Source organism: Palaemon carinicauda, chromosome 15, assembly GCF_036898095.1.
Source record: "Palaemon carinicauda isolate YSFRI2023 chromosome 15, ASM3689809v2, whole genome shotgun sequence".
Classification (NCBI taxonomy): Eukaryota; Metazoa; Arthropoda; class Malacostraca; order Decapoda; family Palaemonidae; genus Palaemon; species Palaemon carinicauda.
In genome coordinates this window covers 56,191,990-56,209,653 of record NC_090739.1, presented here as the reverse complement: position 1 = coordinate 56,209,653, position 17,664 = coordinate 56,191,990, and the positions used below count along the sequence as shown (strand labels likewise).

Below are 17,664 nucleotides of genomic sequence, written 5' to 3'. Positions count from 1 at the left end.
TCTTTTATTTGAGATGCTTTGATTAGTAATTAAGGTCTGAGAGGTGCTTTCACGATTGGTATTGCTTCTTGTTGCTGGGTTCTTATAAATAGTACCCAGCTGGTTTTGAAGTTGTATCCTGTACATGTATCATTTATCTAAAACGCTTTCAAAACACTGCTCAGTATCAATGTAGCTAAAGCCAATGTTGAGTAATAACTTGGTCATTCTTGATGGGTTTCATGCCCTGCAGTATATTGGAATACGTCTCTCCGTGCTTATACATTGATAGAACAAGTTGACTTGTTAGAGTGTGGACGTGTTGCGCGGGGCTCCGTTAAACACTCACCCTGTGTCGTGTTTTAGCTTTCTGTTTCTCGCTTAGAATATCATTGTAAAGATATTAGTTAATCTTATGGAGAATCCTAAGTGATAAGAAACAGTACACTATGTCTGTTGCTAACTATTTCTGCCTCATATGTAAAAGACGGAGGGAGAACGGAAAAAATGGATAGGATGTGAATGTAATAGACTCTACCATAAGAAATGTGTGCATATAGTGATAAACATCACTGAAAATGAACGGAATAAGTTAGATCGGTTATGCCCACACTGCGTACAGGAAGCCAGACAAGCAAATTTAGTAATATCAAAATTAAAGGAAGATGTGAACGTGAGAGATTTTGTCCTGAAAGAAAGAGTACCGACCTCACTGAGAAAGTTGACATTTTTTCCATGTATATGGAATCAATTGAAGCAACACTTAAAATATTGATAGACCCAAAACTGGAGAAACTGACATTTGCTGACAAAGTTAAGGAAAAAAATCTGTTGATAATTATATCAACTAATACAACAACTAAAATTACTGAAAGAAAACGCGAGGTTGAACAAGCTCTTAAAGACATTCCTATACTTAACACGAGGTCAACTACGAATGGAAATGATGTAAACTTTGCAAACAAAATGACCAGAGAAGAGGTGGCAAACAAAAATCAGACATTGGTGGCTGACACTAAAACGAGAAAAATCGGAAAACTAAAACCAAAAATAATGATATGCAATGTGTACAATGATGAAAATGATGTATTAAATGCTTTGATTCAAAGAAATCGCTGCCTGGACCAAATCCAAAATATAGAAGAGAAGATAAGTCTAGTTCTGAAGGTATGGACATCTTGAAAAAGATTGCAAGTCTAAGAATGATGGTAAAGTCTGCGGGAAATGTTCAGGAAAACATTCCAACAAGGAGTGTAATTCGCAAGTGTCAACGTGTATAAACTGCCCAAATTTAAACAAACCAAGTGACCACATAGTAAATTGTGACTTGGAATTGAAAAGACTAGCAGAAAATACTGATCATGGTTACTAAGGATGTCAGATCAGATCAGATTCAGGTTGAGGCTTTGCCTTTGCAATGACGCCTCTGTGTCTTTTAGTTTTGTGTTCCTTATTTTCACTAGTTTTTCTCTTTTCATCCACATTTGTTGTAGTACTCTTTTCTTATTTTCAATATTTTCTTCACAAAAAAGGAGTTTTCCAACTGTTTGTGTACTATCTTCTTCGTATGGTTGTTGGAACTTAATTGCTTTTATTCTTATATCACTAAACTGTGGACAATATAACATAAAGTGGTTAGCATTTTCTTCTACATCACAGAATACACAGTTTATATTTCCATCTTGGTGTCTGTTTTTTATATTCAAGCCCAGTGAGTTTGTCCTTGCTCTGAATAATAAAATTGACGAAAATGTGTTGTCATACACTTCCTCCTCCTTGATTTCACTTTTCCAGTTTTTATACAAAATTAGACTCTCCTTGCACTCCATTTCACTCTTCCATTTGCTTGTGTCCCATTCCCTTGTTCTCTTCTTTATGTCCTCTTTCGTACATCTCTTGACTTCTCTCATCGCCATCCCACATTCCTCAGCATACTTCTTCACATGCATCCACCACTTCCTCTCTTTTTCTTCCATATCATTGACTATTGCTGTTAGTAAGTCCTTTTCTCCCTTATAAATGCTATTAAGGTACCTCAGGTTTCCATCCATTACCCTTGTTTTCATAGCAGATGCTCCAACATCCCCTCTCAAGGCTACAATTGCTGTATTCTTTACACCCCCTAACATCCTTCTATACACTCCATTCTCTATTCTCTGCAACTTTTCTATTTCCGTTTCCGTTAAGTTAATTACGTTTGTTCCATATAATATAGAAGGTAGCGCTACACTTTTCCAGTATGTTTTCCCTATCAGTATCTTATTACAACTTTTTTCTATGATCGAATATGTAAGATTAGCTAGCTTTTGCGCCTTAACTATCATTTCACTTTTCTGTGTTTTGAACATATTCCTACTATCATCTACCTTGATACCTAGGTATTTAATATTGCTTACTACTCTTATTCCCTCTATATTATCTGGTTTCTCCTTCATATTATATATAAGTACGCTACTTTTGTCTCTATTTATGTCTAAACCACACTGCTTTCCTATATCTATCACTTTCCTTATGTTCAATTCAGCATCCTCTATATTCTCAGCAAGCACTAGGACATCATCAGCAAAAAATAATACTACTAGTTTTATAATATCATTTTTAAAACCATTACCTTCCTTTTCTACTTGTTTTATAATCTGATAAGTAATTAATTTGAATAATGTTGTAGAGCCAGTACAGCCTTGCTTTATTCCACTACTTACGCTCAATTTTTTTTTCTACTCTTTCCCCTATGTCTAACGTAGTCGAGTCTCCCACATATACTTCTGCCATAGAGTTAATTATACTAGTATGTACTTTATATTGCTTTAATGTTTCTATCAGCACTTCCCTTTTTATGGAATCGAAAGCTTTTTTGAAATCTAAAGAGGCAACTATGAGTTTTTTCTTATTTTTGAAAGTTTCTTCGACCATGTACTGTAAGATGAATATATTATCCTCAATCCTTCCTCCCTCTGTAAATCCCGCTTGACTATCCTCTATGGTATTATTACTTTTTAGATGTCCTTCTATTTAATTTTTGATAAAAGCCATGTATATTTTATATGATACATTTGTGAGCGCTATTGGTCTCAATTCCTTTGCTGTTGGTTTGTTTTTCTTTTTTAACATTTTTGTTCTGGATTCTTTCCAGCTTTTGGGTTTTTCTTTGCTGGCTAGTTCCTCTTTGTAGCAGTTCACAAGCGTATTCTTACATATATCACTTATCATCATTGCTTTGTAATAGTCTGGCTTTAGTCCATCTGGCCCAGCTGCTTTACCTTTCTTTAGGCGTTTTAGGCATTTTTCTAATTTACCTTTATTCATTTCAGCGGCGGGCATGGGTTTAATTTTTCCTTTAACATCTAGTACAGCATCGTAATGCTCCCTTAGATGTCCTGGTATACTATATTCATTTACTATTATAATGTCGTTTTCTCTTCTCAAATTATCCAGGTATTCTCTCTCCTTCTCCTCATTCCAGATCTCTGTTATTCTATTTTCATGTATATTGTAGACTGTTTTCCAAAATTTTACTAGTTCTTCTTTAGCCTCTTCATCTGATAGTTTATTTCCTCTATCTCCATATAATTGTATTGCCTCACTTTTTATTTCTTTGCTATTTCTTAATTTGTTTATGTTTTCCCATAGTTTATTGTTTTTATCATCTCTTATCTCCCTGGTCTTCTTTTTCTCATATAACGTTATGCTATCTTTCACCAGTATTTGCACTTCTTTCTTCTTATGATTGTATTTTTCTTCTAATTCTGTTTTTAACCTAATATCATTTTCATTTCTCTTTTTTTCTATTAAGTTCCTATGTAAATATACAATCTGTCGGTAACAAGACTATTCAAATTCGAGAATTGATAAATGAGAAATATTTTGATATGTTAGCATTATCTGAAACATGGTTAAATAACTTGGACAAGGCAAAGATCACCAAAATGACGTTCCCCCACACCCGCCTTCTTTCACATACCGAGAGAAGGTAGATCTGGTGGGGGTGCTGGACTCTTCATTCATAAAAGTTACTCAAGTTTCAAAATATTGAAAAGAACTAGTGTAACAAGCTTTGAATATATAGAAATAAACCTTACGCCAAAAAACAAAAAAATATCCTTTGTAATACTCTACAAACCTTCTAGAACAAGCACTAGTATCTTTTTTTTTTTTTTTTTTTTTTTTTTACAACAGTGACAATTTAACATTTAATGAACAATACGAGATAGGAAACGTGAAACACTGAATGAACACGGTAAAACAATAGTGTAGATCTTGTAGAGAGCAGGTCTGTATGGGACCGGAAACGCAGCCATCAAAGTAAGTAAGCAAGTAAGTAACAATTCAAATATCTCTTAGGGTATTTACTTTTCCAATATAAACATAAGCGTTTATTTGTGGTTTTGGTATTAACAAATGTGCAACTGTGTTATGACACCCCTCTTCTTGCGTCATTGATGCATTCAAAAGTGGGAGCTTACCATCAATGCTGTTCTCATAAGTAATTTTCATCAAAAGAAACTCTTTTCTCTATGATATCCATATAATTTTTTAGCTTAGAGCATCCCTAAAGTGAAGCCCATGGCTATCCCATCCTCTTGCACATATAATTGTCCTTTATGATCAATGAAAATGGCTCTCATAGTACATAGTTTTAAATGCTAATTCCAGAATTTCAAGGTCTGGTGTAGAGTCAATATGATAGACCCTATATATGATAATTTCCTTTCTGTCTCTTACAGTCACATAAGTAAACATATTCTCTACATCCAGAGACGCAATAGTACCAACCGATGGAGTCTCTAATAGCCTGGAGGAGCATAAATTGGTTTCAAGCATTACTTATCTGGAATATAAGGGTCAACAACTCGCTGAGTTGCTTAGCTGTCTTGTAGGTATGGGTGGGTATTTGCAAAATAATGGGGTAGGTAGAGTTCCTCTTTTTATGTGTGAAGATGTTGCTATAAATATACTCTGGCTCATAGTTCACCCTTACTTCTCCAAATCTGACTTTTCTAAGGGCATTGTTATTCTATTTTTGATGTCTTCGACTGGTTTCTTTATAGTCTTCTTGAATATAGTTACGTCTTTCAGGATATTCTCTAACTTTTGGTGATATATTTCAGTAGAGAGGAGTACTTTTTTGGTACTTTATGTGCCCTTCAGATTGTAATACCTTAATTTTCTATTAAGTAGTCTAGTAGCGTTCTGGATATTACTATAAACCTCTATAAATATTGGATGCATTTATATCTAGACAACAACAACAAAAACAACAACAACAACAACAACATCATCAAATGCAGCCGTTTCTAGTCCACTGCAGGACAAAGGCCTCAGACATGCCCATATTCATGCCTCGAGTTTGGCCAGTTTTGATCACCACTCTGGCCATTGCTGAGTAGCAATGGTGGGAGATTTTCGTCTGATAACACTTCACCACGTTAAGGTATCCCCACTCAGAAAGGGTTATATATGAACATATATATATATATATATATATATATATATATATATATATATATATATATATATATATATATATATATATATATATAAATGTGTGTGTGTTTATATATGTCGAATTTCAATGCACACAAAAGATTAAAGATTGGATTAGAATTCACAAACAGTTTTGAGACTCCAGCAATGTCTCCTCTCCAGTATCTCGAAACTGATTTTCACTATTATTTCCGAACTTGTAGTTTCATTTTGTAAAAGATATTGATCATTAACTAAAACGTTCTGTTACGACCTCTTGCAGATCAGGCACCAGTGGGATATGAGTACCTGCAGAAGAGCATCGGAATGCAACAGACACCTCGCATAACGCCGTTGGACCCTCGATGGCTGGAGGAGCCACCCAGGGATCCTCTGCATCCTCTCCCCACCACAGTCACCACAATAGTCGGGGGTTATCATGCCCGCGACATCAGGTTATTGTCAAACGTTTTCCGTTTTGATTCAACTGGCCTTATGCCAGTAAGTTATCTTGTCTTAGGGCAGTTCGTATGACATTAGGTAATAATTTAATAGGTTGATTATATTGCAGAATTAACCAAATAAGACGACAGTTCCCCTTCCTAGCTATAGGTGATATTGTTTTAAATATGTAAAAGGAGCCGTCACTGTTAAAATGATAATATTTATTTCTATCAGGTTCTGGAATGCCTTTGGAAGGAAATTCATTTTAGAGGCTTTATACTCTTAACATGGTTTAAGCAAACACTCACCTCTCTCTCTCTCTCTCTCTCTCTCTCTCTCTCTCTCTCTCTCTCTCACATATATATATATATATATATATATATATATATATATATATGTGTGTGTGTGTGTGTGTGTGTGTGTAGTCTATATTTAGTCACTTTCCCCAACAAAGGGTGGACTTATATATATAAAAAAAACAAATGTTATCTAAGTCTGTTATCGAAATAAAGAGAGAATGTATTTTGTTTTGTTTGGAAAGGTACTTCTAGCATTTAGGCCTTGATTTTTTATTGTGACATGTTACTTCCAGAAAGGCGATTAATATTGTATAATTTATTTTTTTAAGACAAAGAAAAATTATCTCTTTTCATAGATAGAGTTGGATTTATTTAGTAGAAATTTCTACTGTATTTGATCTAATGATTCAGCGATGTTTGGGGGGTCCTTAATGTTCTAGATAATTCAAAGTAAAAGTATCTTTTATATTTGCTTACACAACATAAATGGCACATTCCTGGTAATTTTCATAGAGGTAATTATCCTAGAAATTTAATTATTTGACTTCACGTATTGAGATTATATGATATCTCAATTCTGGACTTGTAGAGTGTACTAAAAGTGCTGTCTTTTCCTCCAATTCATGTATTTTGATCAGTCCATTGTTGACAGGTAAAGGTCTTCAATTTTTTGGCTTGTCTTCAGATGAAGCATTAAATTATTACAACCTGAAGAGATCACTTTTGTGTGGGATTTGGGAAGAAATTCTTAGAGTGATCCAGATGAGGTTACATACCAGTTTGTGTTAAGGCTAGAGAGGTATTTCAACTGATGGATTGAAATGGCTGATTGCTGCAAAGAATTTATTGATTTAACAGACCCACTTGTTCGATTAACATGACATTTTTCCCTAGGGAACGTGTACTGAATGGCATTTGTGATATGGTGAATCTTGTAGAGTATTGCATAGAAATTAGGAAATCCAGTTAGGTTAATCAGTGACCCAAGGATTAGAAGATTGCCGAACAGAAGTAGATTAACAGGAGTGAATGTAAATGCTTTTATGTTGCATTTAAGTACACTAGCTATGGACTGCATGGAACTAATCGGTATCCTGAGAAGACAATGGCATAACTACGCTGCAAGACTACTTTGCGGATGGAAAACTGAAGCTATTATATGTAGCTAAACTATCTGTTGTGTGGTAATCTTGCACATCGGTAGAGCAAAGGGAAAGGCACAATAATTTTTCAGTTAGTGAAAGCTATTCATACAAGAAAAAAGTGGCTATTGCAAGATGCTAAATACACAAATGAAGTTGTACATAGGAGTTTGTTTCAAGAGACATTACGAATACCAAGGGAAAAGTTTTACAAATCACAAAGATGTCAGAATCATCCATATAACAAGAAACAATAGAATTAGTAGTTTAGAATCTTCCAGAGAGTGTTTATGCTGCTACCAAGAGTTTAATAAAGTAAGGTTAGTACGGAGAACTCAAGGTGATTAATCATATGGAATAAAAGGTTGATTTCTGTGGAGAATTGAAACCTCTTCATGGAAATATCCTGACCGCCAACAATGAGAGGGGAGTGAATGAAGCAACAGCAATTGTCTATAAATGCATCCATTATATTGAAAGAATATGAGGATCAGGTAATTAAGGATGAGAAATGGCTATTACTTCAATCCCAGAATGAACCAGATATTGCCGATACCTGAAGAGGACCGAAACATTTAACCCATTAATCCAGCCAAGACTTCACAGAGACATCATGCAATGGAAGTGATGCGATGGAACAGCCAATACTTAGCAGTATACTACTAAGGACCCGATTCAGAATGAAGTTGAGGAGATGCTGAACATGTGAATCACTAAAAGGTTTACTTCTTTATATTGTTCACCAGTAGTGACAAGGAAGAAAAGTATAGATTAAATACGTTCATTGTTGATTACTGTCGACTGGATACATTGGCAAAGGTTGACAATGAACGCACCGGAGATCCAGAGGCTGTAACAGAAAAGCTTTGAATGACAAGTTCTTCATTAAGGGGAACCTGAGCAAGGGATATTGGCAAATCTCAACAAAAGCTATTTCCAAATTTACAGCACTGTTTAATAAATAAATAAGAATTATTTGTGGGTTTAGTGTCTATATTGGCAATAGAACTGATGAAAAAAATTGTCAGTGGCACATATCTCTAGCAATACTAACCACAAAAGCGGCTTGCAAAAACTAGTAAAAAATGGCCTTTCCAAATAGGAACACAAACACACACAAAGGTATATATATATATATATATATATATATATATATATATATATATATATATATATATATATATACATACATACACACACACGCACACCCACACACACACACACACATATATATATATGTATATATATATATATATATATATATATATATATATATATATATATATATATATATAATTTCATCTCGCAAACATTTGAATGGAGGTATATGCAACTGAAACACGTCGTCTTATAATTGTCTGAATAAAGTACTGAAAGTTCAGATGATGCTCAATTATTCCTTCTTTTATTCCTTATTCCTTGGTTTTTATCTTTCTCTTTATTTTGAAAATGGATATATTAAAGATATTCAATATTCATGCTCTAAAACAGCATATTAGAAATTCACATCATCGACAACATAAATTAGTAACTGATAAGGATAAGTAAAAATCAAACAAACCTAATTATGCCAACTAGATTTTCACTACGTTGTAAAAGAAATCATATAAGAAACCAATCGTTAGACTCCTTGACAGAACAATTAAGAGTACTGTACTTGAAAATGCTTGAATACATATACCTGCTGTACTTATACCCCACTGTAATATATTTGAAACACAAGCAGTTTTGAGAACGCTTTCCTCTAAGCCTGTTTAATGATGAGCAACAATTACGACCACACCTTTAAAGTACTGTATGCAAAAGGCTGGTGATGTTTTAATATTTTCAATTGAATAGCCACTACAATTTGTATCACTAATGTGCTGAGGATATGGAGCATGTCAGAAACAGTGTATCAATGAAGTTATATTTGTGAAGACGCAAAAATGGATGATGATGGAGATTAAGAATGGCCAGGTTACATATGAAGCATTATCTCATTTACTGAAGAATCACTAGAGGAGGAACAGCCCACTACATGGTGCGTACATGGGCAGTAACTCCAGTTATACAGTAAACTCTAATCCAATATAGCTCACTTTGAAAATATGTTCTTTTTGAGGCTGTCTTTTGGGTATGCTATTTCAGCTGGAAAATCATTATAATCAGAGCAAATGTCGGTTGACTTGTATTGCGATAAGACTCGATTTATATTTGTCTGGGTAATGCATAACTGAATAGGTGAATCCCTCAATGATGGTTTTCTATACATGGAAGATTTTTCCACTTGTTTTTATAGAAAATTGTGCTATAGTTTCATGTCTTGTTTTAAAATCAACTTCTAGTTAGGTATTTATGTAACCCAAAAGTGGTAACCGGTGGTGATGTGAAACAAAAGAATATGTTATCCACCCATTTTTTTTACGCATATGAATAACTTAAATTCTTGTGGACTTCTTATGAATATTTCATAAGAATAAAGAAAATTGATAGCGAGGCATTAGAACGAATGGGCTACTCATGTTGCGTGTTATAAGCCACAAGAAATAGGATAAATGTGTTTTTGGGTTCAAGCCATGTCGTTCCTTCAGTAGATTCCTAAGGGTATACATGACTACAGTAGATATTCCCAGAGAATTAAACTAAAGGTTTCACAGAATTCTAACCTCTGGCGCGAGTACCCATAAGGTTTCCCTTTAGGATATCGTATAATAACAGGGGACGTATGCTTGACACGCCACATAGCTATCTGCACCCCTCATAGTGTTTACGCTTCGAGGGGGAAGTGTGGCAAGTTATGGGAGGCGCCGTTACTAAGTTCTCCTCCTCCATTACTGTTACGGTACTCGGCGACGTCATATCCGGTCGCCATGTTGGCCGCCATGTTGGTTGACGCCGCCAAATGCGCCATCTCCATTCCTTCTCACGTAGCGTATATGACAAGGTGCTTTTTCCCGGTTTTTTGCTAAGTGATTCATTATGTCGCAATCTTCAGCCTCGCCTTCTTCTGGAAAGTTGAGTACCACATTCTTGTATTGTATAAATAAGCTCTAGCTGTAAAGTAACGCCTTTTTATCTTGAAATACCGAGTTTTGTGGCGGAGCTGTGCCTTGACCGGAGGCGTCATTCGCTAACGCTGTTGTTCGCCTTGCATGCTTTATTTAGTTAGCCAGAACAACCTTCTCGGTCTTATAACTAATTATCAGCATTAGCTATTTAGTCTTCATTGCTAGGAACTAGTTATATTATGCCGACAGTATCCAATTTCGGCGAGTGTAGGTAGCCGATTCATATGCTAGATTGCTAGCCTAGCCCCTAGGCTCGATAGCCTAGGCTCGATAGCCTAGGCTCTTTTGTTTACTTTCATGCATGATATAATAAGTGTTCCTAGTGTTAAATTATGAAATGAAGATATTAGGCATTTATACATATAAGATTCAGTGATTGCACATATGTTTTCGCCTTCTAGGAAGTATACAAGGGGTTTTGATGATATTGGTAGTCGACTCCCATGCCCCTAACCTAACGCTTAAGGCTTTTATATACTTTCTCACCTCCCCAGTTGCCTTATCCAAGGTAATCTCCCCCCTCTGAGGTAGCCTAGGCTATATCCTAGCCCTCCTTACCTTGAATGGTATTCAAGTGAGGCTAGGCTAGGATTTTCTTTCCCCACTCATAGCCATAGTACATGAGCTTTGAGTTTGGGACAGAACCTCAGAGTACCAGTCGTTCGCCCCCAGCTCCCCCTTTAGGTGAATGAACTCTCCTACTGGTCCATGCTGGTCGGCAAAGGTGGGAGGGCTCTGCCCTTCCCCCTTGTCCACACCTGGTAGGGTTTCGACCCTTCCTCCTTGTGGTCTAGCGATTTGTCCTACCCCTGTCTTTCCTGGCTTGGGGACTTGCTTCCCTAGCCTAGGTTAGGCAGACCAGGGGATTCTGTTTCTTTATAGTTTAGGTCAGTACATCAGTGCTGTACCTTCTCTGTACTAACCTACCCTAGGCTGGAGAATGAATTCGCCCTACACCTGGGATAGTGCTGGTACTGAAATAGAACCCCCCCCCCCGGAGTGTCAGTGGGGGCTACGCCTTCCCCTACACTCCCCCTCAGGACCCTCGCCCCTCCCCCCTCTGTCCTTTAGTGTTGACCTAGCCATCACACCTCTGTGCGCATTCCTACAACTCCATCGCGTGCCGGCAGGTTGTTGGTTCGGCTTGGTCCATTCATTGGTTAGTCCGAACTGCTATGCTTCCCGCATATAGTCGAACTATGGGACAGCATACGACAGGTCGGTCTGCCGGCGGAAGACCTCACTATCTTAGAGTGTTCTTCGGTCCTCCCTTGGGCCGCCATCCACAACTCTTGCCGGCTGCCGGCTCTGTTGTGGCTGGATGAAAGGTTGCTACCCTCTCCCTTTCATTTGAACACTCCTTCCGGAGGAAGACGAGGTTTGGGTAGTGAGCACTGCCCTTCCCTCTTTCTTCTCTTACCCTTTCTCCATAACTAATCAGTGCCGGTCCACTGCCGCCCCTACCCTGCCAGCAACAGCCGTCAGTGTAACCCGGTATCCTATCTGTCTCATTGATTGAAGTCAGTGTTGGAATACCTTCGCTGGTCGCTTGCCGGCTACCAGGGGCCTCCGACTTGCCGGCGATCTGCCATCATTCCAAGGTTTCGCCCTTTCTCTGCAACATAGACTGATAGCTGGGAGGGGTGTCCCCTCGATGGAGATTTGCCGGCGCCCGACGCGCTTCCGACGCCACCTACTCATATTTCTTCAGTGGACTGTCACTTCTTCTCTGCCGGCCTTGTGCCGGCAGTGTCTATTGTTTAGCTATATATGATAGCCAGTACATCTACGGTATAGTACATACCCTAGACTGAAAACTATGGTGTATAGTTGTGCAGTGAATTCTTCTAGCATATTCTGTGCATCCATGCGCAGTCCCTTGCCGGGACCTATCTGAATAGGGAGGAATGTTTTCTCTCCCTTTTTTTCTATGCTGAATGAACTCAGTTCCCCAATCTCACCATGACTAATACCTTGGAGGAAGTCTAAGCTATGCTTTATCCAATGTGGATATTCCTTCCACCTCTTTAGGCTCTTAAAGAGCCCCTAGAATTAGTTATGGCGTGGGGTCACGGCAATTGGCTGGGCGGGATGCACAAGTATGTGTCTTTTCTGCTTGTTTTCCAGCTTACCTATCCTAAGCTTACAATCAAAAGGAATCTTATAAGTTCATATAACTTTAATACTAATCTAAGATTACTTTAAGTCATTGTACATGACTGCTGTAGACTCATGTGCCCCTTTCTTTTACAGGAGGAGTACCTACGGTGTGAGAGCGCCTTCTGCAGCGTTCGTCGCCCGGATTTCTACGGCCACCTGGCGTGCCGAACCCACGCCAGCTGTTCCATCACTCAAGGGACCCACAGATTTGCACTGTTTGCAAAGACCTGCTCCATGAGGCGTTCGAAGGCCAGGGACGTCGCCCGGGAGAAATTACGCAAATGGGTGCGTGGTTTCCAAAAGAATGCCACAGGGCCTTATCTCCCAAGCGAGAAGATGAGAGCTTTGCTCTTCCCAAAGGCGTCTGCGGGTGCTGTTATTCCCAAACCTGAGATCCCCTGCGTCCAACTGACGGTCGAACCGGATGTATCGGACTCACTTCAAGACTTCCATCTTGACGAGGTGGAACGAATGTCGTAAGTGTCGGACACCACCGAAAGGACCCTGATGGCCGAGGGTCGAGAAGAGGAGGAGCACGTGGAGACTCCTGACTCCGAGGGCGATGTCGCCCGCTCCCCCTCTGTTACTTCTGTTGCTGTATTGGAACCTATCCCCTCTACTTCTTCCACTCCTGTGCCAGCGGCAGTGGCCAACCAAGATAGCATCCAGGCCCTGGTGGCTCTCCTGGATCAGAGGTTCCGTTAGGGACACGAAGACCTTAAGAGGGAGGTCCTCCGTCTGTCGAAACAGATGGAAAGGAAGATCAACGTCAAGGATCTTCCTCCTTGCTCAGTGACCAACCCATGGAGGTATGCAGAGCACATGCCAATCACAAGTGGACGGATTTTCGTCAACGACAAACTAGGCGCCATTCCCCTTGAAGAGGTGGAGTTTTGGCCTAGTTTCGAGGTATACCCAGACTGCTACATTCATCTCAAGTCCAAGCCAGTCTCCAGTGAAGAAACCGAGCCTAAGGAGGTCATCGTTTTTGACCACGCTAAGGCTCAAGCTCTTCTGGCCAGCTGCCTTAAGAACAAGGGCTACACCAACTCCAAGGTGCCAGCCCTAAGCAAGAAACACCCGTCCTTTCTTGCCCCTGCCACCATGGTCTTCCCCTTCGCTGAAAAGGCCCTGCTGACAGTGTTGAAGGTGGTGGAGGAAGGGAAACTCTGCCCTACATTAGAGGAATGTAGGCCCCTCTCCCTCGCCCTCCCTCCCGACGACAAAAACTGGAAAGACATCCAGTTAACTTTCTCAGTAGGAAAGTTGGAGGCTGACGTCGCAGGACGGCAGTTTAATGAGAACCTCCCCAAGCTCTCCAAATACCTTCTACGTCAGGAGCAGGACAGGAAAGAGAGGCTGGCTGCTTCTCTGTCCCATCAAGTTAACTGGAGACGATGGCCGGGGACACTCGGGTCCCAGGCTTCTACATGGTTCTTGCTAAGTCCCATCTCGCCACCTTGACGAAGGAGTTCTTCAGCTTCATCAAAGCCCGGAGAGCCTGTAGAGAATTCGTGTTTGCGGATGCCACCGTCAAACACGAACCCCGGAAACTGATTTCCTCCAACATTTGGGGGAAAGATCTCTTCCTTAATGACCTCGTAAAAGAGATCGTTGACAGAGCCGCCACTGAGAACTGGAACCTTCTCAACAAGTGGGGCATGTCAAGAAAGAGGAAATCTTCTCAGGATGAGGGCCCCCAACCTTAGAAGAAATCGAACAAGCCCCGACCCCAGCAGCATCAGGCTAAACGCCAGTTTCCGGCACCTGCTACTCCCCAATTGGTGGCTCAGCCCCAACAGACCTTTCAGCTGGTCCCCCAGCCGGTGGTGGCTCAGTCACCAGTCTTCACGCCACCCTACGAAAGACAGTCTACTACCTTTCGTCCCAAAGGTAGAGGCTCCGGCAGAGACTCCTCCCGACGCCCATCCAGAGGGAGAGGAGGAAGGGGAGCAGGTGGCCGAGGTGGAAAACCCTCGGGAAACCAGAAGCAATGAAATGCTTCCGGTGGGAGGAAGACTCCGCCACTTCCAGGATCGTTGGACCTTCGATCCTTGGGCTCACAGCATCATCAAGAATAGACTAGGTTGGAGCTGGGTAACACCATCTGCAACCTTCCACCGATTCTTCCAACACTCCACCCCCGTCCTGGAAGAATATGTCCAAGAACTCTTGAACAAGAAGGTGATCAAGAGGGTAAAGTCCACCAGGTTCCAGGGAAGACTATTCTGTGTTCCCAAGAAGGACTTCAACAAACTCCGAGTCATTCTGGATTTGTCCCCTCTCAACAAGTTCATAGTGAACAACAAGTTCAAGATGCTAACTCTTCAACATATAAGAGCCCTACTGCCTTAAAAGGCATACACAGTCTCAATAGACTTGGCGGACGCCTACTGGCACATTCCAATGAATCGTCAGGCCTCCTCCTACCTAGGATTCAGGCTTCAAAGAAGGCAGTACGATTTCAGGGCCATGCCCTTAGGAATCAACATAGCTCCAAGGATCTTCACGAAGCTCGCAGACACGATCGTCCAACAGCTATGCCTACAAGGCGTCCAGGTGATGGCTTACCTGGACGATTGATTGGTTTGGGCAGCATCCTTAGAAGAATGCTTGCAAGCATCCAAAAAGGTGACCCAGTTCCTGGAACATCTGGGTTTCAAGATCAACACCAAAAAGTCTCGACTTTCTCCAGCTCAGAAGTTTCAATGGCTGGGAATCCATTGGAACCTTCAGTCACACCGTCTTTCCATCCATCTGAAGAAAAGGAAGGAAATAGCGGGATCTGTCAAGAGACTCCTAAAATCCAAACGGATTTCAAGACATCAACAGGAACAGGTGTTCGGCTCCCTCCAGTTCGCCTCAGTGACAGACCCAGTGCTACGAGCACAGCTAAAGGATGCATCGGGAGTCTGGAGAAGATACGCATCCATCGCTCGAAGAGATCTCAAGAGATCTCTACCAACCAGGCTTCGCTCACTCCTAAAGCCATGGTCGGAGGCAAAGAACCTGAGAAGGTCAGTTCCCCTTCAACCACCGCCTCCGTCGGTCGTTATCCACATGGATGCTTCACTAGAGGGATGGGGGGTCACTCCCATCAACGTCAAGTTCAAGGAACATGGTCTCCCCTATTCAAGAAGTTCCACATCAACTTCTTGGAGGGCATGGCAGTACTTCTTACTCTGAAGAGGCAGTCTCCACGTCCCTCAACCCACATCCATCTAACTCTGGACAGCGCCGTTGTGGTCAGATGTCTCAACCGTCAGGGCTCAAGATCGCCCCAACTCAACCAAGTGTTACTGCCCATCTTCTGCCTAGCGGACAAGAAAAGATGGCACCTCTCAGCAGTTCACCTACAAGGATTCTGCAATGTGACGGTGGACGCTCTATCGAGGACAACCCCGATAGAGTCGGAATGGTCCCTAGACGCAGGCTCATTCTCCTTCATCTCCCGTCAAGTCTCGGAACTGCAGATCGACCTCTTCGCGACGAGCGACAACAAACAACTTCCTCGTTACGTGGCCCCATATGAGGACCCCAGAGCAGAAGCGGTGGACGCCATGTCCCTGGATTGGAACAGATGGTCCAAGATTTACCTGTTCCCACCACCCAACCTTCTGCTGAAAGGCCTCACCAAGCTGAGAACCTTCCAAGGAACAGCAGCCCTAGTGGCTCCCAAGTGACCCCGGAGCAACTGGTTCCTTCTAATCTTGGAATTACAACCCAAGCTGATCCCTCTGCCTGACCCAGTTCTCTCCCAGCAAGTTCAGAAGTCGACTGTCTTTGCTTCATCAAGGAAAACCCGAGACCTTCATCTCATGATTTTCTCACCCTAGCCGTCAAGAAGAGGTTTGGGATCTCGAAGAAATGTTTGGACTTCTTAGAGGAATACAAAACAAAATCTACCAGAAGGCAATACGAGTCATCCTGGAAGAAATGGGTGTCCTTCGTCAAGGCTAAAAATCCTACAGAAATCTCTATAGACTTTTGTCTGTCCTTCTTTATTCACCTTCATGGACAAGGCTTGGTAGCAAACACGATTTCCACTTGCAAATCGGCCTTGACAAGACCATTACTTTATGCCTTCCAGATAGACCTGTCCAACGACATCTTTAACAAGCTGCCAAAGGCATGTGCTAGACTCCGTCCTGCACCTCCACCGAGACCCATCTCCTGGTCTCTTGATAAGGTGCTCCATTTTGCCTCAAGTTTGGACAATGAATCTTGCCCTCTGAAAGATTTGATTCAAAAAGTGATTTTCCTTTTTTGCTCTCGCCTCGGGAGCCCGAGTCGGTGAAATTGTGGCTTTATCAAGAGAAGAGGGCCAGATCCAGTTCCTGAAACAGGGGAACTTACCCTCTTCCCTGACCCAACGTTTCTCGCCAAGAATGAGCTTCCCACCAAAAGGTGGGGCCCCTGGAGAATCTGCCCTCTGAAGGAAGATGCCCAGTGGAGAGTCTAAAGGTCTATCTTCGAAGAACTTCAGACTTTGGCGGAGGACAGCCCTTTAAAGGAGAAACATCGGGATCTGATTTGTCACTCAAACAACGAAGGGCGAAGATCACCTACTTTATTCGCAGAGTGGATCCTGACAGTACACCCGCAGGTCATGATCCCAGGAAAGTCACCTCTTCCCTGAATTTTTTCCAGTCAATGGATTTCGAAAGTCTTCGATCTTTCACGGGCTGGAAATCCTCAAGAGTGTTTTTCAAACACTATGCGAAGCAGGTGCACGAGCTTAAGCGTTACGTGGTAGCAGCAGGCAGTGTGTTAAAACCTGCTGCTTTGTGCTGTGCAGAACATTGAGTTATTTGGGACTCTAACTCCATGGGTGCCTGTGTTGACCCTAGAGCGAATCATAGTGATTTTAAGTGCCATCTTGTGACACTAAGGACTGTTCTTCTACAAAGGTGAAGTAACATAGACAGAAACACGTGTGCCACATGTTTTAACATGAAGTGTATATAAGACTTTCTAGAATGACTTTATAGTTCTCCTGGAACTTATGTGTGTAATGGCAAGTTTTTCTTCTCAGATTCCACACCCACTCCTGATGTCTTTGGTCTATGTTTTTAATTGCATTCCATTGAAATTTACTTATTTCATGTTAATTCTTATTTTACTGAA

The 17,664-nt window shown here is 41.0% G+C and overlaps 1 protein-coding gene across 1 annotated transcript in view; it reads left to right on the top strand.

Moving 5' to 3' along the window:
- Positions 1–5,743: 5,743 nt before the first annotated feature.
- The window catches only part of LOC137654290 (EF-hand domain-containing family member C2-like), a 33,773-nt gene continuing 21,852 nt past the window's right edge, over positions 5,744–17,664 (top strand). The window contains exon 1 of the mRNA XM_068387917.1: positions 5,744–5,897. Coding sequence (XP_068244018.1) covers positions 5,770–5,897 — 128 coding nt within the window. The 5' untranslated portion in view covers positions 5,744–5,769. The remainder of the gene's footprint in view (positions 5,898–17,664) is intronic.